This window comes from Glossina fuscipes, unplaced genomic scaffold (genome assembly GCF_014805625.2).
Source record: "Glossina fuscipes isolate IAEA_lab_2018 unplaced genomic scaffold, Yale_Gfus_2 2, whole genome shotgun sequence".
Lineage (NCBI taxonomy): Eukaryota > Metazoa > Arthropoda > Insecta > Diptera > Glossinidae > Glossina > Glossina fuscipes.
In genome coordinates this window covers 969640-994415 of record NW_023998416.1, presented here as the reverse complement: position 1 = coordinate 994415, position 24776 = coordinate 969640, and the positions used below count along the sequence as shown (strand labels likewise).

The following is a 24776-nucleotide window of genomic DNA, read 5'->3' as shown; positions in this document are numbered from 1 at the left end:
TTAATTAATCATCTTTGCTATTTTCATAGATTGGGAACATGTCTATCCTATTAATCATCTTTGCTATTTTCATAGATTGGGAACATGGCTGCCTTTGACATGGATGATCCGCTCTCTGTGGTAAGTCCCGGCGGTGTTGGTTTTGATATTAACTGTGGCGTACGCTTGTTAAGAACCAATCTGTATGAGAAAGATGTACAACCTGTCAAAGAACAATTAGCCCAGTCATTATTCGACCATATACCAGTAGGTGTCGGTTCCAAAGGCATAATTCCCATGAATGCTCACGACTTGGAAGAAGCTCTAGAAATGGGTATGGATTGGTCATTAAGAGAAGGTTATGTTTGGTCGGAGGACAAAGAGCACTGCGAAGAATATGGCCGTATGCTGAATGCAGATCCATCTAAAGTAAGCTTGAGAGCTAAAAAGAGAGGTCTTCCACAGTTGGGGACTTTGGGAGCAGGCAATCATTATGCCGAAATTCAAGTAGTAGATGAAATTTTTGATAAATGGAGCGCTTCCAAAATGGGTATTGAAGAGAAAGGCCAAGTTGTGGTAATGATACATTCGGGAAGTCGAGGTTTTGGACATCAGGTTGCGACTGATGCATTGGTGCAAATGGAAAAAGCTATGAAACGGGATAAAATTGAAACTAACGACCGACAGTTGGCTTGTGCCCGCATCAACTCAAACGAGGGCCAAGATTATTTGAAAGCAATGTCTGCTGCCGCAAATTTCGCCTGGGTTAACCGAAGCTCTATGACCTTTTTAACTCGGCAAGCATTTGCCAAAATGTTTCGAACCACACCTGACGACCTGGATATGCATGTCATATACGATGTCTCGCATAACATTGCTAAAATAGAAAATCATATGGTAGATGGTAAGGAAAAGAAATTGCTGGTCCATCGCAAAGGTTCCACACGAGCATTTCCTCCACATCATCCTTTGATACCAGTAGATTATCAGCTTACTGGACAGCCTGTTTTGGTAGGGGGCACAATGGGAACTTGCTCCTACGTTTTAACTGGTACAGAAAAAGGCATGCAAGAAACATTTGGCTCTACATGTCACGGAGCGGTAAGTTGAACAATTTACTAAAATGAAGAGGAACAGAATTATAGTTACAACCTTTAATTAGGGTCGTGCGTTGTCGCGTGCCAAATCGCGACGAAACCTCGATTATAAAGACGTTTTAGAACGATTGGAAGAAATGGGAATAGCAATACGTGTCGCTTCACCTAAACTCGTTATGGAAGAGGCACCCGAGTCCTATAAAGATGTAACAGATGTTGTAAATACTTGTCATGCGGCCGGTATCAGTAAAAAATGCATTAAACTACGACCAATCGCCGTCATAAAAGGGTAGAATGCTCAAATATGTACGCATGTGTATGGCTTACATAGGAAGTTTTTCGCCTATAAAAATTAAGGAAGAAACGCTTATTTATTAATTGGAAATTTTAATAAAAGTCGGTATTAATATCTTTCGTAAATATCGTAACGATCATTTTATGAGAAGTAAATTCTCAGGATTTTCCATTGTTCTTAAATATGTTTATATTTATTTTCTTTGGATTCAGAATCGCTTCTTTTCTACAAACCTAAAACATTAACTACAGCCGAAGTTTTCAACTTGTACGCAATTACGGATACCCGCGCAAAATATTTGCGTTGCTTCAACGCACTCGAATTTTTAATTAAAATTCATATACGCTTTTAATAATGAAGGAAAGTAATTGATCGAAAAACTATTTATTTATTTATTTATTTTTTTTGGGATATTAAGATGGAATTGAAACTCTATACTCTACATATATATACGTAAATTATGATTGGATGTGAAATTGATAATGGGCATGAAAATGTCATCTTTTATTATATTGCTTAGAATACACCTTTGAAGTTACGCAGATAGGTTTTGTAATAATACACAACAATGCATATTTTCTTAATATTATTATTATTATCCGCGTAGATCATTTTAGCCCGCCGAACTACTATTTTTCAACAATGTTTCCAAGAATTTTTTGGTTTACAACGGAAATTTGTGAAGTGTGTATATGTGCGTGTATAACAAAAAATGCAAAGAAGATGAAGTAAACAAATAAACAAACTAAATATAAAACTTACAAAAGAAATTGCGGAAAAAAATTGCAAATTGCAAATTGCCAAGCATTTTTTTTAAATAGCAAACCGCATCTTTATAACTTCTATATCTATGGTTTGGCTATTTGGCGGTTTAACTATTTCATTTTATGTTATATTCTGATATTTCCAAAAGATCTTTGCTCTTTCGTGGGAATTTTCTTGAGTATTGTTATACATAAATTTGCAAAACTTGCCTGTTGTTTGAACTGAATTGTAATCTGTCTTCGTCACCTAATAAAAAAGTTACTGATGATCGCGTTACGTCTAGTAATTCCATATTTCCATTTTTTCTCGCTCAATCAAATTTTCTCCTTAATTCCGCATTTAGTTATTCCTTTTCAAAATTTATGGCTCCAACAGGTAAGAACATCGACAATAATTATTTGATTTCATTATGTTTTCCAACATTTTGGAATTCCTGAGATTAAGTAATCTTTTTACATCAATTAATTTTATGAAATAAGTAGCTTCATAATGACATTTTACTTTACTTTACTTTTGAACGTGAATCCAAATTTCAAATTCGATATCGAAATTGGTCGTAAACCGTAAACTTACGCATTTCAAAACACTTCCTCACACAACAAATTATGCTGTAGCGTTGATTTTGTTGCTTTTCTGGCCTTGCCAGCCGTAGATACTTCGTACGATATAATGCGATATGAGGCGGGTGTTGCCACATATAAAATTTTTTATGTAGAATACAATCGGAGACGTCCTGTAATTCTCTTATTGTAAGATATAACAAAAATGAGAAAATTACATATGACGAGAAGTTAAAAAATTTAGACAAAATTATTTTTCTACAAAAACACCAAAATTTGTTACAAAAAAAAAAAAAAATTCATTTGGTTAAAAAAAAATTATGAAAAATATCAAATTACTCACAATTAAAGCATCAAATGCAAGAGAATTTTAATGAATTTTAATTTGACGAAAACAACTGAAGAAGAGAGGAGCCGCAAGAAATAGCAAAAAAGGCGCTACCTAAAAATCGGTTTGTAAAACATTAAAAATTGATGAAAGCTTTGTAAACTGTATAAATCCTAGGAAAATAAATAAATATACTTTTCTCTGTGCATAAAAGTGCTTGTTGTGCCTTTGCTTCTGCTAACTCTGATTGACTTAACAATGTCCCGTTTCCGAGAAAATACAATAAGTAATGATTTGCATCACAGCGATCACCAGAAAAGCCTAACTCGTCCATGTACTGCAAAAGAATGCCAAATTGTTAGAGAGCGTTCCCGCAGTCCTTATCATCCAAGAACTTACTTGCCAAAAGGAAATGAATCTGTCACAATTTCTTCAAGTGAAGACGAAGAGCAAGAAACTCTGGAAGAAGATATAACTAGTTCATCTGGGTCTAGTAGCAGCGATTTTGAGGGTTTTACAGACACAGAGGAGAGTCAGGAACAGCAAGAATCAAGTGAGGTTATACAAGTGCACACACGTTTCAAATTACGTATCCCTTGCAAATCTGCTAAGGAGCACGATAACATAGATGTCAAAGATGGTTTGAGAACCATAAAATTTACTGGTAATAAGGAAACTGATTCGGAACGTACGCTATACAATAAAACTATAGAGAGAAATGCGGTCACACATACACGGATTGAGAAAAAGTCATTACCACCAATTAAGCGTTTAAAGCAACAGCGAGATAATACAGGTAAAGGCACGTATATCAAGGCGTTGCGAATATATGTTTATCTTTTACTTAATTTTAGTGCAAACTCATTTAGAAACGTCAGCAGATCAAATTGTAGAAATTTCATCCGATTCTGAAATCAGTCCTCGAAGACAAAAAAGGTCGCAAATCAATAATAAAACTCCGCTTACTACAAGCCATAAAAATCTTACAACTGGCAATAATAAATGTAGCCCTGAATCTCCCAGTGAATTTCCTGCAACCTCACCTTCAAATCCCCAACAACACATGAAGGGCGGAAAATATGCATCTCGATCATCTTTATTAAAAAACACTTTGCCGTCGGATTCTTTTGAACGTAAATTGGCCACGATTACTGCTCGTAGACCGCCAATGAGTTTGAAAGAAAAAATTGAATCATGGCGCTGCGATATGGAACTAAGTGATGTTGAAGATGTAAATGCATTCGATGACGAGTTTAAGCGCTATGAAGATTTTAAGAGGAAACAGTGGCGGCAAATAAAAAGAGATAAAAGAGATTTAGGACAAGAATACGTGGCTGACTTAATGAAATATGATTTTACAGAGTTTCGAAAAAAAATGTTTAGCGCACTAAAGGATAAATGTCATACTCGCGGCGGCGGCGGCGGAGATAATTCGGAAACTGATACAAGTGAAAGTGTTAGAATAATGGAGGACAAACCCTCGACATCAGCTGTAGCATTACAACAAAAACGAATTAATTTTTCTCAACGCATCAGCCAACATTCGCCTGAAAAACTGCAACATAGGTGCGTCAAGGATGCAGCGAAAAAATCGCCCATTTCTACTACTCCACCTTGTTCAAGTTCATCTAGCGAAAAATCTGCCACTACTCCCGATAGCAGAAAACCTTATGAACAAACAGAAGCACGTAATCTTGACAGGCTTTTGCGACACAATAGCTCTGAAGGAATCAGTAATCATCATCATCGTCATCAGCTGAGACAACTAAATTCTTGTCACATTTTAAGTCAATCACGCGCCGAAAGAAAATGTGAAATGCCCAGCGCACACGAGTATCCAGCGAACACCCAATGCAAACAGCACATGGAACTGCCGAAAGAAAAGAAAATTTCAAACCCTTCGCCATTGAGTGCTGAAACTGTTAAATCGGTTTTTAAGCTACATGAGTTAACATGCGAAATGGGTAAGGGTTTACCACAAGCTGATAATAAAATTAATGACCCAAAAGGTTTAATTCAAATGCGCTTGGATTTTTCGGAAAACAAGAGAGGTTTACATCTAAAGGAAAAAACACAAGAACTGTTCAAAGATCCTACAAGAGTACAAAATGACTTTAGTGTTTGTAGCAAAAGCAATAAATCACCGATTAAAAGTTCAGTATACAAAGACAAGGCAACGTCATGTGAATCATCCCTGATGCACGAAGAAAATAAGCGATCAATAGGCGCGGAGTATTTTGAAGAAGAGCAACCGCAAGCTTTTGACGCCCAGGCAGGCAATACAGAACATGCTTGTCACCAACAATATGAATTTTGCAATTATTTAGGTTTAACCGGGATGTCAACGGCCACTGCGGTGGCCAACGCTATGGCGGAACTAGCTCAATGCAATCTAGCTAGACGTTCAATGCGAGTCCTAAGGCAGCAGCAGAAGGAACGTCAAGAAAATAATCAAAAAAAAGATGAGCTGAATCTACTGGTATTGAAACAAAAACATCTGAAAGAAATGAAAAAACGTGAGAAGGCCGGGGAAATATTGAAGAGAGTGGCATTTAGTGGAGAGTTGTAAGTATTTTTTGTTCTGATGCTTAAAATGTATAAAATTTAATTAAAAATTACTTCTTAGTGCTGAAGATACCTATGAAATGCTGCCGCGTGATTTGCGTTCTCTAAAGGAAATAAATCAAAATTCCGTAATAGGTTTTAATTCTCTTAGTCAACCTTCTGTAACGATCGTAAAAAACGAGCCCGAAATTAAAATTTTATGTCATATTAGCGCTAACAATAAAGAAGAAGCTGAAGAGAAAAGGAAAGCCTACGTCAAAGAAATTGCACAGCCCTTAAGAGACAGTCTAAAAAGACATTTGGAACAACAAAAACTTTTGCTCGCGGGTAGTCAAGCTGAATACAAAGAATGCGACGATACACTAATAAAGAAAAAGTCGTTCAGGGCAGATGAACAAGCTGATAAGCCCAAGAGCGTTGCTGATTTAACTGAACAACCATCAACTTCGCGCCAGGCAGCGGCACATGCTTTAGTTCAGAATGAATCTAATGAGAATTTGTCCTCAATTAGTGCATCTGCGTCAAGTCAAAGCAATACTTCCAAAATTCAATTAAAATTAACACGTAGTTGTTGTAATATCTTGCAAGAACACCGGTCTTTAGAACGCAGTGGTGAGCACGTCAAGGATGACGAGAATGAAACCGATGGTGACGATGGCGACGATGATGACGATGACGATGATGATGACGATGATAACGATGATGACGACGACGAAACTGATGATGAAGCTGAAGACTCGCTTGAAAAACAAAATATGCAAAAATTGCAAACATTAGACAACACAAAAACCAACATTGAATCAGTGGGTGATGGAATCGACAACAATAGTGCACGTAAAAATGTTAGTAAACTTACCTCTATTTTACGCACAACGCGCGCTCCTCCACCAAGGGCGCCAAATTTACCTATTAATCAACAACAGATGCACCAAAATATTCAGGCGGCTCTTGAAGCTTCACGTAATACCAAACCTAGTATTTATATATTGCATTCTATGGACAGCAATACGAAATTAAAACCTTTTAAGGGGGCAAACATCGATGATAAAACTACAAACAAAAGCCAAATGCGAGAGGTGACGCCCGTTAAATCCATTAGAAAAATAGAAGTTCTAAAGCAAATGAAAAGCCCCTTCGCTGATAATGAACGACCCACCAAGAAAATTCGAGGACTCAAAAACAAAAAGTATAAGGTAGCTTCATCATACAAACGCACCAACAAACGAAACTTGCGGAAACGCAAGGTAGTCCTAATCAAGACGTTGAAAGCTACAGAAAATGAACGTAAGAAAAAAAACAGTAAAGAAAAGGTAATCGAAGATCAAAAACCTACAAAAAGCGTAAAAACCTGCGTTAAGATCAATGATTTGAAAAGCCACCTGTGTAGTAAGGCCAAATCCCCCTCCGAGCAATATCAGTCCTTTCGCAAGTCTTTCACTGCTTTTAACTCAGCCCAAAAATCTGGAAATTTTCATCGTCATGCAAATGCAGCAAATGATGTAATTGAAAAATATTTAAGAGGGGGACATAAAACTAATATTTTAAGCCATCCAAATTTGAAATCGAAATCATCAGCACAGACCTTTGTACCAGGGAAAATCGGTTCCAAAAATATATCGATGAAACTGAGCAATAAACTAAAGTATGCAAAAATGTGTTTACGAAAAGCGCAGGCGCAAATTTTGCGAACAAATTCAAAAGGAAAACAAACGAAATCCGCTCAGAATTTCTCAAAATGCCGTAATCCACCAACTAAACCTGTGTCGCGAAAGCTACAAGATCCGAAGTCTCCCATATCAAATATTAACCAAATATCTGCAAATAAGCAGGAATCACCAAAACAAATAAAATCAATATCCCAAAATGCATCGCAATCTAATTCGAAAGATAAACAACCTGAAAATGATAATGTTGTTGTATCTTCGACGACCAATTTATACGATGAACGCCCAATTATGTCTCGGCCAATTGATGTGCGTGCTAAGTCTTCTTATGTCATTATGGGAAAGTCCCCTACACATACCGAGGAGAAGGGCACACAAAAGTGTGGCACTATACGTCTATTGAATACAAATGCAAATCGACGTTTAAATGTAATGCTTAATCCCCTGAGAATGGATTTAGGCAATGTCTTGCATATGTACTATGAATTGGATACATTAATTGTCATACAAGAATATATGATAAGCTTTTGGAAATATTCAAAAATTTTGAATGTTCTGTGTAAGTACATGCCATCGGAACTTAATGGAAAAGTATCACCCAATTACTCGGCTACCTATAATAGCCAAAATAATAATTTAATTCCCTCAAATCCCGCTATTGACACACGCGAGCCAACTTCATCGTTAAATCCGGAGGAACGATATAAAAACGAATGGATGTTACTGGGCGAATCGCCTTACTCAACTAATGGTAAGTTTTGCAAATCTGAATGTGACGTAACGGCATAATTAATTTGTTTTAGATGCTGAAATTTCCACTCCCTACGCTAACCGCATATGCATCCATAACTCAACACCTGTCTATATCGAGATGAGGGGACGTTACTTACCACATAACCAGCGCATATGTAATCTGATAACGGTGTACATTAACATTTACTATTACCACGAAGAAGATATGATAGTTAAGAGTTCATCCATAAATCTAGACACTGTGCAAAGGTAGATAAAGATGCAATAGAATAATTTTCATAAAATTTATCTTTTATGAATTTTTTTAGCGAGATAAATCAAATTTGTTATACCACCATAACGGATTCGCGTTACTTCGTACTGACTTGGCCGCAAGAGAATATCTTGGGTAAAACACGTACGGGCTTATGTAAATATTCAATAACCCCGCAACTGGATACATTAGCCAGTATACGCGAATTCAAAAGCATGCGTCACATTATAAGCTATTTGGAGTGCATGAACGGTAAGTAAATTACAACTTTTTTCTCTTAATTAGAAGTTGAATTGAAAAGAAGTATAGACCGAATATTAAGAAATTTGTAATTCATACGGGGTTCTCTTATATTATTTCTCAATTTCCTTTGTCGCAGATGATAAGTTAATCGGTTTCGGCGGTACCCATATAACCATTTGGAATCATCGCAGTGGCGACGTTTTAATGAATTACGATGTTGCTATGCCGATGGGCATGAATATCGGCTCGATTTATTATCCAAGTCACGATATTGAAGAGAATGATATGCTTTTACTTTTCCAATATCGTTATCCTGAAATATTAGTATTAGCCTTGAAAATATCTCATGTAACACCCTCGTATCGTTTGCTGCATACGTTCCCGCTTTCAAGTACGGATTTTACCACTGTTACCAGTGCCATAAATACAGGCGATCATATAGTCTTAATCGATGAAAATGATCGAGAAATATGGATTAATTGTTCAAATCCATGCCAATTAGCGTATATGCCCGCTGCAAAAGGTAAGCGTTTCTATGTACGTCACCGCGCGCAATTTATTGAATTAACCAACCATACGCTTAATGTGGATACATTGGCAAATTTGTTTTTAAAGTTAGCAGCTGGTTTAACTTAAAAGTTAATCCTTTTATATAATTCATATGTGCGTAAGTGTCCGAATTTGTTTGGCTATTCGACATTCTTGGACATATTATATTGTGATTCGTTGAAAATATTGCGTGCAAAACTTGTAAATTATTTGGTTATAAAATCTCATGTGTAAATTATAATGTATGCATCTAGTAATAGTTTAATAATTGTGTGCAAACAAAGGAAATCAATTTTCAAAAAAAAAAAAAAAAAAATCTCATATTTTATGTCATATGTAGAACCTTCGTAGAGACAAAAATTAAAGTTATTTATAAAATAACAATTAGAAACAGGTATTGAATAGTTTACATGTTCGATTGGCAAGAAAGAAATTTCGATGTTCTCCTTCTCTTCCAATTACATTGTCTATCAATTTTATTTGATAGAGATAGAGAGAAAGTGTACGCACCGAACATCGCTGCAATTTCGTTCTTGTCAACCTACTAGAATATACTTTTAATTAAAAAAAAATATCCTGTGTAAGGAACTTCCCATTACTTTTTATTGAAATTTTAGTGTTTAATACTGCGAACTGTATTGCTTGTAATTTAAAAATATTTTAATTTATTAATGAGGATATTTTTTTCTTTATTAAAAATACCTATGGAACCCCTACGAAGTCATTAATAAAGTTATACTAATATATCAATGAAGTGAGTTTTTTTTTTTTTTTGTTAACTAATGCTTGTTGAAATCATGCAAATATGATAACAACTGATTTTCTAAATCAAATTTGGAACAAATATCAAGCCAAGTTTCATCTAATGCTATTAAAATATTTCCGTTATATTTTTTTATAAACGTCCATCCCTGTCCCATCATTTAGAATAAATTGATAAATAAAACTCCAGTCGCGGATCATCGTCATTAATGGGATTTAATCAAACCTTTTGCTCATTGTTCATAGTCATCATAAGGGTTTTTACTTTTATGGACTATTAAGAAAATTTATTTTTACCTTTTTTTGGTGCTATCCAGATAACGGTACAATTATAGGACTATAACACAAAAGTAGAGAAAATAAGAATAAAAGGAAACGTGATGACCTAATCCTTCCTCGTTTCTCCCTGCCTTCAAATCTCAATTATTACGTATGTACGTACTGTAAGCCTATACTTTTATGGATAAGAACAAAACATCCTGCAAAGATCGCGGAACCGCATTTCCACACAATATTTGAATTTAAATCAATAGATTTGTAAAAAAGTATGCCTTGGCTGGGACTATTTTAAGAATAAAATAAATATCAATACAGAATATCGGCCATATTTAACTCATTTATGTAAAACCATGTCAAGCTAGGCAGATTATCAAATACGCGAGACTACTTCAACTAATACAATTCTTCATTTATATTAGCCATAAAATATCAGAAATTATAATTTATTGCAGGAGATTCATGAGAAACCCGGAATGAAAAGAAGAAATTTGACGAAAAGTCGGAGAAAAGAACTCATCTAGTGAAAACTTGGCCGACTCAATTTATAGTTTTTATTATAAAATATTAAAAATCGAAATATCTTGCCAGATAAAGGCTTAATTCTTTTTGTGCCGGTTATGCCAAAAAACTATTTTTCAAAGATGTTTTTCGAGAAATATTAAGATTGAAAACTTTTTTTCATAGACTTATCGTTTGAAAAACTACGTCTGAAAATAGAAGAGTAGTCGCAAAAATGTTCCACTTCGAATCATTTTCAACAGCGTTCATCCTTGAGGTGGGAGAGTACAACATTTTATCAAAATATGTGACGGACATCGGACAAAGTATGTGCCGGAATACAATTCTGAATCGATTGATGGCAGATATGATGAATTTATCTCAAGTGATTTTTTGTGTGTTGTATCTATCTGCACAACTTGATACACACTTATCATAAGTGCAGTGCATAACGAACTACATGCTATGATATATAAAATTAATTTTGCGATAAACAAAAAATGCTATCGAAGCAAATACTGACGTGCAATATCTTGACCTACATTAACATAATTTCTAGGCAAGAAAAGAAAAAATAAAGTAAGGAAAACATTGTGTATTCCGTTTCCATAACAAAGATCGAAACAAAAAATTAAAACTATACACTTTATATTAGGTGCTTGCAAAAATTTTGATCAAAATTGGTACTATATATATTAATCCAAATCCATCATTCCTTCATTGTCCACAACATATATTACAACATTTTTGGAAATATGACGATATCATGTCAAAAGAACTTCTATTGGGTTTCCTGCGACCCATCCACCAACCTGTTTTCGCACTTCTTTGCGGATCCGCTTGCCAGCCAAGCTAAGCTGCATCGATCGAGGCAAGTGGTAATCAGGTGGCAACGTGTCCGTTGCGTATACTGGCAGTGTGACAGTATTTTCCATTCGAGCTGCAACAGTGTATCCTGGACAACTCTTGCAACAAGTGCCCAAAAAATTGAATATGCAGGCAATTTGTGCCGCTACTTTTAAACCGTTAAATATGTACCTATCATTGGATGCCTGAAGCTTTGCTCTGAACGTTTAATAACTGTTTGGTTTTGACAAGAAAGTGAAATTTTCATATATTTACGATTAGGAGTATTGGATCGCCTATAGAATGTACGCGTAGCTTTCTATTGTTTTTTCTGTTATAGCCTTTGAGTTATGAGCGAAAAAGTCTGCATCTTTTTGCTTTGCTCGGTTTATATGATTCTGCAGATATATCCTTCGACCGATTTAACTTATCTTTTCTAATCTCTAATGCTATACTGTAACTGATATTGTAGCCTTATTGGTACAGTAGAGTTACTGAAGACTTGCTGTTATTAATCCTAATTTAATTTAATTTTAGTCTAATTTTAAGTTAATATCATATTAATATAAATTTAAGGAAATAAAGAAAAGATTACCCCCAAGGCGAATATTCTCTTCACTTATTTTATGCTTAGCAAATCTAGCGGAAATTTACTCAAGTTAATAATTCTTGTCAAAGAACTTTCTATATACTTCTCCTATTTTCGATGGCAAATATTGAAAATTAGATTTTATTGATTGAAATTTTTGTAACCGATTTTTGACAAGACATAATAAAAATTGAGATCATTTTGCAAATTATTTTCAATAGCATTCATTCTTTGGTTCAAAAGGTGCCGGTGTATCGGTTTCGCGATAATATATCGAAAATTGGGAACTGTGTATATTTAACATAAAAATAATGGGTTTGACAGACGGACATCTGAAGTGTATACTATAAAAGATGGGTCTATCTCCAAATCCTTGTGGATGTTGCATACATTCTCACAAACTTTATAAGCCCTTACCACGATGGCAATGATGATGATGATGATGATGATAGAACAAATACAAGGGCAAAGAAAAAAAAAAAACAAGATGTGATTTTCAAAAACAAATGAGATGAAATTAATAAACTATGTTAATTACGAGCTTAACTTCCTTTATATACACTCACTAAACGGTTAGACCAAGTATTTGTATTTATTGGTTATTCAATGTCTTATGTTTGCAATTGGAATGTTCATTGGAATGATGCTGAGATTTACGTTAAATAAGAATATAAGAATGGACTTAAAGAAATCTATGATTGATTTTTTTCTACGTTAAAACCGCAAAGACTAATTCAATCTAACTTAATTCTTAACGGGCAAGGTCTAAATGTGCCAACGTAACTTGTCTAATCTAATGAAATAACGATTTCGACTAAATTGATGATAGGAGTATTACATTATCATATGATAATCGTAATAGTACATCGAGGAATAATTGTCGGGACTAGGTTGTAGAAGCTTTTTCTTTTCACAAATTTCAGCTCATTCTTCAACGTTGATGCAGTTAGTTCAACGCTTTTCATTGTTCGTTTAATAGAAAGTTATTGTTAACGTCCTTCAAATGCGCTTCAATTTCTTCAATGGCTTTATCATTTGATTTAAATATTTCTCCTGTGGAGTGCATGAAATTTCGCTTTCATAAGCGTGGACTGGTATTACGATAGTATCGTTCCGCCATTCGGAAAGCCGATGTCTTATGACCAAATTTTCACCCCAAACATGGAAGACCTTCCGATATCTTTTGAATTAATTTTCAATTATCGGGAACAAATTTTGAAAATTTTTTCATAGTTTTTGACGTTTGTGACCATGCCTTTAAGCATCCAAAGCGTTTAGTTTTATCGTTCTCCATACCAGCGAGAGGAAGAAAATTTTCCACAAGAGTTTTCGAGACAATGCTGAGTTGGAGTTTCATTCTTCTTCAACGAAACGAGTAACACGTAAGCATATTACAGAAATGACATGACATTTTTCAGACATTCGTTTCAGAATTGACACTCTCTAATATTAGGATGCGTTTTTATTAGAAATAGGGTCTATGTGTCTGTATGCTTCAAGCCAATGATTTCGATTGATTCATAAGAGTAATAACAACAAGTTGTACTTAGTTTTATTCGAATGACAACATTTCATGACTGATGCTCTAAAATTTATAAAAATTATTGATAACGACACAACTTAATTTTTTTCGTTTCAATATCTTTTGAATTTTATTTTTTTAATTCTTTAAATTTATTCCAATATATAAATTTTTCTAGTACATGTTGTGCTTATTAAAAAAATTGTTTTTATATTTTAATTTACATATGCATAACTAACCCGTTATACGATTTTAGTTATTCCATTTCAAAATGAATATACATAATATATTACAAGGGTGTTTATTTTAAAATAATAAAAAGTACATATTAAGTATATATATATATATACATATACATATGTGTAGGTTCGGTAAATTTTTGTTTGATATCCATCGCTTATTATAATTATTTGGAAAGTACTGGTGTTTTTGGATATCTAATCTTCTCTAGCTATTGGCACGTAGATAGCAAATGTTTCAAGTTTTAGGAAAAATGTACGACAAGGAACAAACGGATCCATTAAAGAACACTTTTGATTCCTTAGAAATATTTTGCATTATTATTGAGTTTAGTTTATTCATTTAATTATTCAATTCATTACAATAATAAATCCAAGCGAGGCTGACTGATACCAAAGGTGTCTTTTAAACGATTTGTTTATGTTTCAAAGAAAAGGAATATATTTCAAGACAAGTTAATAAGTCGCTACGGGGTTCGAATGAAACTTTCCAAAATTTAAAATCAATTCAATATAAATTCCTGTGATAGATAATAGATACGAAAGCTAAAATCACCAGAAATAAATAATAAAAAAAAAAAACAAAATAAAAAGCAATATTTTTGTGTTTAAGTAATTACGTGTGGAAATGTGTATGCGTTGAAGTATGTGTATAGTATTGTGTTATTAAAACAATTTTTAAACCATTTCTTGTGATTCAACAAATGCGAAGTTTTTAATAAAATTATTTAAAAAAGGGGAAATTTACGCAACAGCATCAATTATGAACATTTTTCATTCTCCATTACAATTCTCCATTATAATTAAAAAATGTAAAGAATTCGCCGTTTTACGAAATAAACTAAAAAAATTGAAATAGCCGAACCTTTCAAATTCATAACGAAAGTTCATTTTCCATTTGCGAAATAAAAATATGTAATTACTACTACAATTCTTTGTCCGGCTTTGTTTTCTTCGTAGTATGCATTGTTGTTGAAGTTGAAGTTGTCGTTTCTTCAGTGCTTTCTGTCGCTTTTAAAGTTATTGTATCGTTTTTGGCTTTGCTTTCTTTGGTCATTTGCCAGCGTTTAAATTCAATCATCTGCATAATGCGTACCTGCATTTCTGGTTTGTTATGCATTGCAGCAGAGAGCTTATTAAACTCTTGAGAGAACATGAAAACAACTGGAATATGAACATCATTAACGCCATCACCAGACATGGCAAACATGGGTTGGAATTCACCCGAAGAACCAGGTGTATTATCACAGACTATTAGGGCTAAGGCTCCAGCTGATTGGACTACACGAGCCTTACTCACAAAAGTGCAATCGCCACGCTCAGCTATAACAATTTTTGCACGTGCCTTTTCAGCATTCTTCAAAACGGGTCCACAAGCTCTTATAGGATCCGCAATTATAACCTCGCCTTCTACAAAATTATCTTCTATAAGTTCAGGACCAAAGTGAGAAGGACCTGCCATCAATGCAATCCAATCGTTGCTTTTGATGCCATCTTTTTTATAAGCCACAGCCTAAGGGAAAAATATTTAAATTCGTTTTCTAGATCGGAACTGAAATTCAAAAAATCACTTGTAATTGCGCCAACTGATTGAGACTTTGCATTTTTGTTAATTCTATCATTTCCTCCATAAACATTAAGCCCATTTCTCCATCTTCAGGACTTTTGGCCTAAGATGAAAAAAAAAAATGCTATTAAACAATAATAAGTAAAATAAAACAAATAAAAATATCGTAGAAGAGCGATTTTTGCCATAACAACTCAAATTGAACTGAAACTGAACTCACATTATAAAAACTATGAAACAGTCGCACCTTGCCATCACCTAAAGAAACCATTGTGATGCCCATGTCGTAAACAGTTCGTAAATGATCAGCATTGCTTGCTTGAAAGTCCACAGCAAGTAACTTTTTTGTGGCCGGTGAACGCGGGCAGGAGCCGGTAACAAGGTTACGCAAAGGTTGGCGGACTTTCTCAGGAAAAAGTTTATTCGAACTTGGACAGGTGCGCATAAAATCCATAATATTATGCTCTTCGGCTTGACGGAAATCTATCAACAATTCATTATTTTGCATTAAACGTACATATATGGATAATTTCTTAATACTCACTGTAGCTTGTATTGCCCAATTGAGCCAACGATAGAGGTAATAGATGAGCTTCAGTTGTAAATATAAATTCGTCCAAATTGATTAAAAGATCGCGTGGCTCAGTGAAAAGTAAATATAGATATTTAAACGTTTCCGATAAAACAAACGAATCCATGCGATCTTCATGCTTGCCAGTTCGAACATCGTTAACGGCTGCATATCCGCAAGGAACTTTGGCATATTTTTGCAAAGCCTTGAGAACTTTCTTGCCTACTTGCAAATAATGATGATCACCGGTAGCCCGGTATAAGAAGTAGGTAGACTCGATGAATTCTGGTCTAAGATGATGTTGACCCCAATGAATTTGAAAATCCATAGTGAAAGCCTCTGGTATAAAATTGTGCATTTGCATCACCTGGTATAGCATTTCGTGTGTTTGTACGGCCGGTTTCAAATGACCTGACAGTACCTGCAATCCAGGCCAAAAAGCTAGTAAAGCATCCATAAAGTTACGCGATTTGGCATGAGGACGATGCATCAACACATCCAAAAACAACGGCCCATCGCTGACATATTTCATCACTGCATTGTAATGACGATTAAAACGAGCTAAGTACTTGTCGTCACCCAACAAAATATAGGATTTAAAAAGATATTCATAATAGGAATCAATTCCAGCACCAACGCCCGAATCTCGACGCACCCAGTCACCCGAATGAACATTTAAAACAGTACCCATAAGATCGGACCCTCGATGTCGCAATTTCCATAAAGCATCCATAGCTGCGTGAGCCCGGGCTTCAAATATAGGATCGCCTGTTAATCTTGACAAGGCTGCAAATTCCAATAGCATTGTTCCAGCGCAAGCTGTGCATGTTTCTGTGGATCTTTTTAGTTGATCGTCTTTCATACCATAACGTAAATTAATGCGAGCATGGGGAATACCAGTGGTTGTATTAAAAGCTGGAAGCAAGCGGTATCCTAAATCACGTGCCATTTCCAATAGTTCTCCCCGATACCATGGCATTATATCAACGTTTTTTTTGTAGATACTCAGACAGCAGATGTGCGGACAGCAATCCACCAATCATACGTATATTAGTTTCAAATACTGACACAATTATATCATTATCAAATTGTACGTCGCGTATTACGTATTTAACCGAAATCTCAAATTCTGATAAATCTCCCAGCAGAACCAAAGTGTCCAAAGTATCAACCAATGTCATAGAAAAACTAAAAGTATATACATCGATAATTCTTTTTCTTCATCGATTTATTGTTGATAACTTACTTGCCCAAAACATCATCCATATCGCCGCGTGAAGGCGTGATCCCTCGGTAACGTCCCTGAAATATATTTCATTAGTAGTCGATTAAATCAAATTTACCCGTTGTAAATTTCGATAATTCTCTACAGATCCTCGTTTATCTTACCTTGCAACTCAAAGGCATCAGTTCATCAGCTGGATAACCATTATCCATATACGCGTAATAAGCATGGTAAAACATATCCCGAGCTTCTTCCCTGATAATGGACAAAACGTGGTATAAGTGAAGAATCAAGAGGGAAACAAGATGTCTTACCTCAATTCTTCTCGTTCTTTACGGGATAAAATCTCTGTGGGTATTATTTCACAAACGGCAAACGAAATTATATGTAGTATCAACAATAAACAAAATAAATAATGTGTATGTAAGAAAAGGTAAATTGACGTGTACGCTTTTCTTATTGTTTTCGCTGTCGTCGGTGTGGGTGTGGTACTTATTGCGCGGGAGTTTAGAGCTCCATGCAATTGCGTTGACATCTCCAAATTGCCGACAATTTGCGAGGAACACATTTTCTTCAAAAATAAAAGAAAAATCCGTTTTGCAGTTTATGTCATTAGCGTATAATTTAGCTTGCATTGACCTTCACTTTGACGTGTCTTATAAACATGCATATGTGTTACTTTTGTTGTTTCACTATAACTTCAGTGTAACTCTTGTTATCTTCACTTTTTTTTATTATTTTTCACGCTTTCTGATAAGCTTTGCTTTACTGTATATAAAACTGTTGATAAAATCTTTCCGATCATTCTATTAAGTCATAAAAACTTCAATACAAATTTGAAATGACTTAAAAGATATTGCATTTGTTTTACATTAACACTGATGTGTTTTGCTGAGGTAGAAAATTATTGGCAATGATTTCAAACAATTTTCAAGGATTTTATAATAAAGCAAATGAAGAGAAATATTAGATCATTTTGCTGCTAATCAGTTATTAAGCATTCTTCTTTTTTCTCTCTACATAATTGTGATTAGCTTACTTTTGTTTTAATAATTCGTAAGCTTATTATTTGTATCGTTAAGTTGAGAAAAATGGATTTCGGTAAATTTATTGTTTAAATTTTAATTAAAAGATGTGAGTTGATTATTCGATATATTTAACACATCACAATTTTGCTAATTTTATAAATTTATCGTTTCCGCACGTTAAGAATTTCTTTTCTAATGACAACTCAACTAATTCTTTTTTTTTTTTTTCTAAAACGTCATACGTTTGTTTGACATGAGTGGCCCCAGTGCAAGCAATTGTAAAACAATTAGTTGTAGGAATTTAATAAACATCAGGGACTACGTATTTGCAGCAGCGCTTTAACTGTTTCATTTTATTTACATAGATTTGTAATTATTGCTGACAACACTGTTGTCAGTTTTGAATAAAATTCAAGTTAAATGCAATTTATGTTCTTTTAGCCAATTCGCCTAACAAAATGGTAAATATAAGCAATTTAAATTAAGTGCAAAAACATAACTTATTAACATTTGTTTTTGTGAAGCGTCGCAGTTTGGCTCCCAGTCAACAGAACTCAGGAAACCTGAAATCAAGTTTTAATTTCGTCACTCCGTTTCAAAACAAACGCAAACGCACTTGTAAACAGGAGCCATTATTATCAAAAAACCAATCGCAACTTTCGTCATTACCTCTAAGTGATTATGAAAAAGCTGTAGCCAGCATTCTAGCCAGACCATTTAGAGTGCCCATAGCTAACTATGTTCCTGAATACAACAGCGGTAATCGCAGTTTGGGCTTACGACGCGCAACAATACGTAAATCGTTACATGATCCACTAGCTTGTAATGCATTGGTGCTAAGCACACCGCCTAATTACACAGAACATGAACGCTTAACCATAGATCCTCAAAAAATTTTAGTGCATGTAGTAGTGGATCCCATATTAAGTAACATATTACGCCCTCATCAACGAGAGGGAGTCCGTTTTATGTATGAATGCGTCGAGGGTAAGAAAGGTTCATTTAATGGATGTATTATGGCCGATGAAATGGGATTGGGAAAAACGTTGCAGTGTGTTACTTTAGTTTGGACCCTGTTAAGACAAAGCCCGGATTGTAGACCTACGATTACAAAAGCTATAATTGTTTGCCCGTCGTCTTTAGTAAAGAACTGGGAAAAGGAATTCCAAAAATGGCTACAAGGACGTATGCACTGTTTAGCCATGGAAGGTGGCGCCAAAGATGATACGATACGTTCTTTAGAACAATTTGCTTACAACACAAATAATCGCGGAACTCCAGTTCTCATAATAAGTTATGAAACCTTTCGTATATATGCCGAAATTCTTTGTCGTAACGAAATTGGTTTAGTAATTTGCGATGAAGGTCACCGCTTAAAAAACAGCGACAATCTTACATATCAAGCTTTAATGGGATTGAAAACTAAACGGCGCGTTCTCCTTTCTGGAACGCCTATACAAAATGATCTTACCGAATACTTCAGCTTAATAAACTTTGTAAATCCATGTATGTTGGGTACGGCTGTAGAATTTAAACGTAATTATGAAAATGTAATATTGAGAGGGCAAAATTCCGATTCCACCGACAAAGAACGCGAACGTGCGGTTGAAAAGACACAGCAATTAATTGCTATAGTTAATCAATGCATTATAAGACGTACCAATCAGATTCTAACCAAATACCTACCGATGAAATTTGAAATGGTGATATGTGTAAAATTGACGGCCGTCCAGGTGGCATTGTACACGAATTTTCTGAAATCCGAAAAAATAAAAACAAGTTTACAAGGTGAGCTTACACATACACAGAGATGAATATGGCAGTTGAGAAAACATATTGTAAGCCGATCTTTTCTTTTTTGGTTTTTAAGAGAATCAATGCAATTCCTCCACCTTGACCGCCTTGGCCGATATAACAACTTTGAAGAAGTTATGCAATCATCCAAATTTGATTTTTGATAAAATTGAAGCAAAAGAAAATGGATTTGAAAATTCAGCGAATGTTATGCCCAGTAATTACAATACCAAGTACGTCTCTAATCAATTGCTCTTAATTTACATCTACAATTATGCTTTGGACTTTTTTATGATCTTTTTTTAGAGTGTTTAATCCAGAATTAAGCGGTAAATTTATGCTATTGGATTTCATGTTGGCAGCTATAAAAGCTAATAGTGATGATAAGGTGGTGTTAATATCGAACTATACTCAAACATTGGATCTGTTTGAGCAGCTAGCAAGGAAGCGGTATTTAACTTTCAATTAGAAAAGAATTTGCAAATTTTCAGTTGTGCAGGTTTATTTTAGAAAATATCCTTACGTACGTTTGGATGGTTCAATGTCTATTAAGAAACGGAGTAAAGTTGTGGAACAATTTAATGATCCTAATGTGGAAGGTTTTCTGTTTATGTTAAGCTCGAAAGCAGGCGGTTGCGGTTTGAATTTAATCGGTGCTAATCGTTTATTTATGTTCGATCCGGACTGGAATCCCGCTAACGACGAACAAGCTATGGCTCGCGTCTGGCGAGACGGACAGAAAAAACCTTGTTTTATCTATCGTCTTGTGGCGGTAAGTAAAAGAATTCATTATTTGTACCATATTAGTGAAAGCTTACTGAACACCTTGCTAGACCGGTTCCATTGAGGAGAAAATCCTGCAGAGACAGACACACAAAAAGTCTTTATCTAGTGCTATAATCGACAATAACGAGAGCGAAGAGAAACATTTCACCCGCGATGATCTTAAAGATCTTTTCCGTTATGAAACTGAAATTTTATCCGATACACACAACAAGTAAGTGAACAAATCATATATTTGCAGCACTTAGATATTATTAATGAAATGTCCAATAGATTGAAATGTAAACGGTGCTTTAATAATATACAAACGCAAGTTCCTCCCACGGATAGTGATTGTACTTCTCATTTGTCGCAATGGTATCATTGTTCCAATTGCAAGGGTTTGCCAGATAGTATTTTATCGCAAGCTTGGCAAACTAGTAAATGTGTATCGTTTGTGTTTCATCATCGGTCCCAAGGAGAATGTGAGAAAACTGATGATAATAAGGAAAACATTGAAAGTGATACAAAATCCGAAGGCCGCAATAATATCATATATGATGACGATAACGACGAAGATTTTGCGGGTTACAATGATGATTGCGACGATCCCAATGACAAAGATTATAAATGAATAGCAAAGTAATCTTAGGCTTATTATTCCTTATTTATTACTTATTTTCACTATAATAATAAATATTTCATTGAAATTAAATAACAATTCGCTTTAAGACATTATTATTAATTAAAACATTACGCTCTTTACATATTTACATAGCATCCCTAGGAAAAAAAAGTTTGTTAATGCTTTTAAAAAGCCAAAGCCCTTGGCATACAATTTAACAATCAATTCGAAGTACGTTACAAGAGACTTTGCTTTTGTTCACTACAACCAAAGATACATTTGAGGCTTTTCTTTTAAATTTTGGAGAACTTATAATTTGTTTTAAAGTAGGGCAAATGCCCTAATCTTTATACATAGTTTGGCAGTTTAATTGGAATGGAAAAGAAAATTCTAGAAGAAATAGTCTCAATGTGTTTATTTAATTTCACTCATTCGAATGTGTGTATGTTTGCTATTTGATCTCAAAAAAAATAAAATTCGATGAAAAAAAAAACGTGAATAAAATTAACACAAAAGCTTTATAAAAGAAAACAAGATTACACAGGAGTAAAACTATAGCAGAGAGAGGTGTTTTCTCTTAAACATCCTGTATTTCACGCCAAACATTACTTTTTTTAGGTGGTTTTTCCAAAGGCGGAGCAATGTCCTGGCATTCATTTAAAAATGTTCGAAGACCATCATAATAACTAAAAAATAAAGTTACATATATATAAATATTTATCAGATTGCATGACGTTTACATAAATATATAAATATTAGTCTCTTTCTTTACACAGTTTGCCGAAATAAACTCTTTAGAATTAACTAAAAAACAAGTAAGACGAGGGCCGATGTTCGCATAATCACCATGTGTGTCAATAACAAACACCACAAAGTCACGCGGACGGACAGACGTAGCTAAATCCTTCAGAATTTCATGCTGATCAAGAATCACTTTAACTACTTCATAGGATGTCTGAAGTTTCCTTTTGGATGTTATATACATTGTGGATACAAACAAAATGAGAATATCTCAGTTCTTCAGTAGTGGGTGTAAAAATAATACTGGTTGTGTCTTTTTATGATACGGAAATATCTACAGAGCTTTTAGAATGTGCACATTGGTTCCTAGCACCAGATATCTTATATTATTCTGATTCCATCAGAAAATCTCCCAAAATCGACCCCTTCTCTCTTTCTATTTAACGACGTCGGAATTCGCCCTCAAAAAATAAAAGATTGTACTTAGTTATGTTGTTTGAACAAGAAATTAGCCTCAAAAGAACTTATGACAACAAACAACAATTTATTGTAATTTACTTATGGTATGACACAAATGAGTGAAAGACGATTAAGAACAGAAAGGCAGTCGTAATATATTATTTCAAAACCTTGACAAAATGCGACAAACAAACTAATGTAAATGGTTAATAAGGTTAGCAAAGCGGTTAGACGATATAAGATTCAAATTATATTTTGTCCTAGAGTTCCGTACCCTTGGTAAAAATGTTTTAGTCTCTTATATTCGTCGAAGTAGCGTTTTTAAGCTTACGAAAAAATGGAAAATTCTTTAATGAGTGGTCTTTATTACTTCGAGGACGGGGGCTTTTTCTACTGAGCTTTTTTCTTCTTTCCTAATTAAAAAACTGGCATTGCTAATATAGGTACATTTATATACATAGATGTACATTTAAAATAGAAGAAAATTCATACCCGTCCACGATCCAAGTGTCATTGTGTGACCCTCCGGGAAAAACTAAAATGCCTTTTCGTTGACTGCCGCATTCAGTGTATAGTGTACGCATCATATTCGGCGGTACTAGATTATCTGCTAATCCAGATATAAAAAGAAACGGTACCGAACATTTACGTATTTTTGACAAGGAATTATACTGGAAACAAAGAGTCCATTTAGATATTGTATTTTAATAGCCAAAATCTCCAACCTTGTTCTTATATAATATTAAAGGTACAAATCGAACTAGTGGATGTATTAACTCTACTGCCATATCAGATATGCTAGTAAATGTATTCTCTACAATGGCACACATAATTTTTTGACCATACACTGTGTCAGCGGCCACGTCGACAGCAACGGCCCCACCCAATGATCGCCCAAAAATTAATATTTGTGTATGGTCTAGATCGTGACGCGTGTACAGATAGTCAATGGCAGCTTTGGCATCTAGTATTAAACCGCGTTCACTCGGCGATCCCGTCGATAATCCATAGCCCCGATACTCCAACATTAATATATTGCAATTTAAATGATGGAAAATACCCCATACATTCTGCATACGATGACCCATATTGCCAGCATTACCGTGCAAATAGACGAAAGTCGGCACACTTTTTGAACGCTCGTTCTGATTACTAATCCAGAAAGCGTGTAATGTTACTTTATCGGGTGTATGTATATTAACAGTCTCGTAAGGTAAATTATGCATACTGGGTATAGGAACATAAATACGCGAATTAGCTGGCAAATCGGGATGATATAACAAGACATCTTGAGCATAATAAAATATAGCTTGATAAGAAAATGAAAAAAATTATTCATTAATTTAAAGGAATAAAACATCTTGCATTGCCTACTTGTTAATACTGTTGTTACTAAGGCTATTGTTAGATATCCACCGTAGAAATAAAAAATAACCAAACACAAAAGTAAGGCTGCCAATGACAATATCCATACGCCGCGAGATTGCGAAAATTTAACCATAGCTATTTCCTTTTTCATGTTCGTTAATTGCTTATGCTTTGGAACGCGATAATATATTTTTTGCTAGCACATGATTAATTAATTAACTATGTTTTATATTCTATGCCATTTATTATCGTTGCATTTTAAGATGAGCTTTATTTACAAATAAAAATCGTTCCGTTAACACGCTCCCTTCTTATTTTTTCTAAGAAATTAAAAAAATAGAATATTTATTTACAGAATCAGCTGTTCTAAACGGTAAGAATTACCATCTTCAGAACTCAATCTTTAGTAGTCAGCAAAAATATTTTAAGTGATTTCAGTCGAAAACACAAAGAGCACGCGGGCGTTAACCGGGCATTGACATTTATTTTGAATATTTTAAAAACCACGACAATTGGCTTAAGTTTTTACTTCGCAAGATTGACTACTTGTAACGTCTTTTATATGTAAACAAACAAATAAAAATACGTTACGAAGAACTAAAAGAAATAAAGATGATTTATTTCAACGTTGTAATCAAATTCCAGAAATTGTATTTAAATTTTCTTCTTTGCTTAAAACATATCAATAACGCCTGTTGTATTATACGATTTGATTTTTTCGTTTATAAAATATATCGCTTTTGTGTTTCCTTATTACTGACTTTGAAACCATAGTGTTTGTTTATATTTTTACTTCCCAAATAATGTGATAAGCCAGGACATTCATGCATATATTTGTGTACACGGAATG

The 24776-nt window shown here is 34.4% G+C and overlaps 5 protein-coding genes across 6 annotated transcripts in view; 3 read left to right on the top strand and 2 right to left on the bottom strand.

Moving 5' to 3' along the window:
• Positions 1–1481, top strand: part of LOC119633403 (RNA-splicing ligase RtcB homolog) — a 2085-nt gene extending 604 nt beyond the window's left edge. The window contains exons 2-3 of the mRNA XM_038026945.1: positions 76–1080; positions 1142–1481. Coding sequence (XP_037882873.1) covers positions 76–1080; positions 1142–1369 — 1233 coding nt within the window. The 3' untranslated portion in view covers positions 1370–1481. The remainder of the gene's footprint in view (positions 1–75; positions 1081–1141) is intronic.
• A 1478-nt stretch (positions 1482–2959) lies between these two features.
• Positions 2960–9800, top strand: LOC119633404. 2 transcript variants are annotated; one of them, XM_038026947.1, is made up of 7 exons: positions 2960–3148; positions 3239–3820; positions 3879–5589; positions 5651–8004; positions 8057–8255; positions 8315–8511; positions 8639–9800. In XM_038026947.1, exons 2-7 carry the CDS (start codon positions 3283–3285, stop codon positions 9136–9138), a joined length of 5499 nt encoding a protein of 1832 aa, XP_037882875.1. In that variant the 5' UTR covers positions 2960–3148; positions 3239–3282; the 3' UTR covers positions 9139–9800. The 2 variants fall into 2 exon arrangements, with proteins under 2 accessions (XP_037882875.1, XP_037882874.1); XM_038026946.1 differs by having other exon boundaries at positions 3202–3820.
• A 4504-nt stretch (positions 9801–14304) lies between these two features.
• Positions 14305–18368, bottom strand: LOC119633323 (ER degradation-enhancing alpha-mannosidase-like protein 3). The gene is given in 8 exon segments (XM_038026824.1): positions 14305–15299; positions 15358–15456; positions 15574–15836; positions 15898–16918; positions 16920–17112; positions 17171–17226; positions 17314–17404; positions 17464–18368. Coding segments are annotated over 8 exon segments (2565 nt in total). The 5' UTR covers positions 17718–18368; the 3' UTR covers positions 14305–14711.
• Positions 18369–18406: 38 nt separating this feature from the next.
• Positions 18407–21438, top strand: LOC119633325 (DNA repair and recombination protein RAD54-like). The gene is made up of 7 exons (XM_038026825.1): positions 18407–18638; positions 18702–19965; positions 20048–20204; positions 20278–20421; positions 20482–20743; positions 20805–20968; positions 21028–21438. Exons 1-7 carry the CDS (start codon positions 18636–18638, stop codon positions 21365–21367), a joined length of 2334 nt encoding a protein of 777 aa, XP_037882753.1. The 5' UTR covers positions 18407–18635; the 3' UTR covers positions 21368–21438.
• A 384-nt stretch (positions 21439–21822) lies between these two features.
• Positions 21823–24255, bottom strand: LOC119633526 (protein ABHD13). Its single transcript, XM_038027123.1, has 4 exons — positions 23933–24255; positions 23284–23867; positions 23051–23229; positions 21823–22044 (listed from the first exon to the last, which is right to left on the bottom strand). Exons 1-4 carry the CDS (start codon positions 24075–24077, stop codon positions 21936–21938), a joined length of 1017 nt encoding a protein of 338 aa, XP_037883051.1. The 5' UTR covers positions 24078–24255; the 3' UTR covers positions 21823–21935.
• Between the last annotated feature and the right edge of the window lie 521 nt (positions 24256–24776).